Source organism: Oryzias melastigma, linkage group LG6 (assembly GCF_002922805.2).
Source record: "Oryzias melastigma strain HK-1 linkage group LG6, ASM292280v2, whole genome shotgun sequence".
NCBI lineage: Eukaryota > Metazoa > Chordata > Actinopteri > Beloniformes > Adrianichthyidae > Oryzias > Oryzias melastigma.
Window position 1 is genome coordinate 19,306,171 of NC_050517.1, and position 2,388 is coordinate 19,308,558.

The 2,388-nt window shown below is 32.7% G+C and overlaps 1 protein-coding gene across 2 annotated transcripts in view; it reads right to left on the minus strand.

The window, feature by feature from the left end:
* rasgrf1 (Ras protein specific guanine nucleotide releasing factor 1) overlaps positions 1-2,388 on the minus strand; it is a 28,742-nt gene continuing 26,354 nt past the window's right edge. For both annotated transcript variants that reach the window (XM_024282361.2, XM_024282360.2), the window contains exon 27: positions 1-753. In XM_024282361.2, the coding sequence (XP_024138129.1) occupies positions 661-753 (93 nt within the window). In that variant the 3' untranslated portion in view covers positions 1-660. The remainder of the gene's footprint in view (positions 754-2,388) is intronic.

The window sequence follows — 2,388 nt, forward strand, 5'->3', positions numbered from 1 at the left end:
ACACTTCTTTGTTTCTGGTTCTCTTTATACCTGGTTGCTCTTTTAGGCAACTTTACAGCAATTTGTTTTAACATATTAAAACACTGAAATTGTTTTTTAGAGTAGTGATCAGAAGTGAAAAGAACAAATGCTTCTCATTTTGGTCTGGGAAACACAAAGACATGTACGCTTTGGAAAGCTTGCTGTCATTTCCACTGATCAGTGTTCTCTCTCTGGAGTTACAGTTAGCTTATTTCCTCTGTGCTCTTTTACCTGATTTGATGCAGTTCGTTTATACAGTGCTACATTGTTTGCAGAGAACTTCAGTGATCAATAAAACCCAAGCCAAGAGAACAATGGCCAGCATCACAGGTGCTCAGAAAGTGCAAATTATACACAGTCTCACATCATCAATTAAAATAATGTCATTGGTCACTAAAAAGGACACAGTTGCATGCAACTAGAGTGACCTCTATTATTATTCGTGAATTACTAAAAAAAAAGTTATTTTAACAGGTAGTGTCATGGCAACAATAAAAAAACACTAACTTGTATGTGTGAAACTATTTCAAACATCTACTGTACAGAAGAGTGGCTATCCTAATCATGTACATCTATACAAATCTCAATGTTAACGTATGAGTAGTATTAACATAATTAATTGAAGAACAACCTCTCTCCTTAGTTGGGCACTTTAGGCTCAATTCTGAGTGAGGCTTTGTACATGCTTTCTTCATCCAGAGCAGAGCTCTTGTCCAGGAGATACTGGGCTACCTGAAAAGCAAAGAAAAGGCTTAAGAATGTCATGCATAGAAACATTTTTATTGTATTAAAGCACATGAGCTTAACCTATGTTAGTTTTAATTGGTCATTTACAGCAACATCCTATAAAAAATAGCAGAGATTTTATTTAAAAGATCAAAAATCTGCTGCTCTTAAGAAATGTACTCTACAGGATATCTCAACTAACCCTTAACTCGTTCAGTACAGCACACAGCTTGAAGAACCCCAAACGTTCCACTCACTCACATGCTGATTTGGATAAATATGGACTAAAAATAACACTTCTACTTTTGTCAAAATCACTCGTGTGATTAATTACTTCCCTGTTTTGAACTCTTCAAAATAAATAATAATAATTATCAAAAAATTAAATCAAGAAAAAATATGTTTCAAAAAGAATAAATTACTTTAAACAATGAAACCACACAAAATTATGGGACATTTTTTTATTGCTGTTATTAAATAATTTAACTACATTTTCAGAAAGAAAGTTCTAAATCTTCTTTCTTTATGATTTCACCAGTTTTCATCAAAGCTGCCATTAGACGCTATATAAATGTTTTAACTCGTATTTTTTGCAAAATCTGATTTAAAACCATGACTGAGTTTAGCCTACACGCCTTTATAGGTGTTACTGTACAGAGATAGTCAGCAGTATTTGTCAATAGTTGGGTTGTGAGCTTTGCATTTTAGATTCCTGCAGTTGACTGAAGTAAACATTTTGCAAAGGGTCCATTACACAATAAAGAGGCATGAAGTTTTGAAAAATAAACTATTAAAATGTGGTTGATATGTGGATGTAAAGGTGTAAAAATGTACCAACCTGTGTCACTCAACCTTTTGACTTACTGTTTGGAATAGTGTAATACAAAAAGTGGAATAAAAGATGAGGAAAAAAAGTTCTGACTCTAAATTTATTATTTTTTTTTCTCAAAATTAAAAAAATAAATAAAGAAAATTTTAGACATTTTAGAAAGGTTCTAATAAATATAGTCAAAATTTTAAGTTAGAATCTTACAACATTATTATTATAACTTTGTGGATTTATAACATCCTTACAATTCTAATTTGCTATCTGCAACATAAAGGGCTTTACATAACACAAGTGAATGCATATTAAAATAAAATTAGCCTATACACACCCACTTTCAAAAAATAAAACTCACCATATACTCACAAATATGCTCAATTTCTGAAAACTATATCTGATAACTGTCTCTCTACGGAGTCAAAAAACAATAACAGTAAATACAAGTTTGGCCTGACATTGTTAGGAGAAAACAGTTGGAAATCTTTTCAGAAGCCTGCAAGAGCACAGAGGGCTTTTTTTTTTTTAATGTAGTTTTTTAAACCTCTTAAGGACTGCCAATGCTCTTTCATGCCTTTAGGTTTCATGTTTACATTCAGGTTTCAGCCTCCTGGTCCTGGTTTTTATGGGACAACTTATGGGGACGTACCAGATTGAGAGTGCCAGGCTCCTAATCTAAAAGCAGTTTATACTAAATTTCAAGATCCTTTACCCTTTTACTTCATACGTTTTATTTGATTTTCAAGTTTAAATCAGTCCACAGTTGCTGATTTGGACGTGTGACTCTCAGTATGAGCTGTACCGTTTTTGCTCCATGC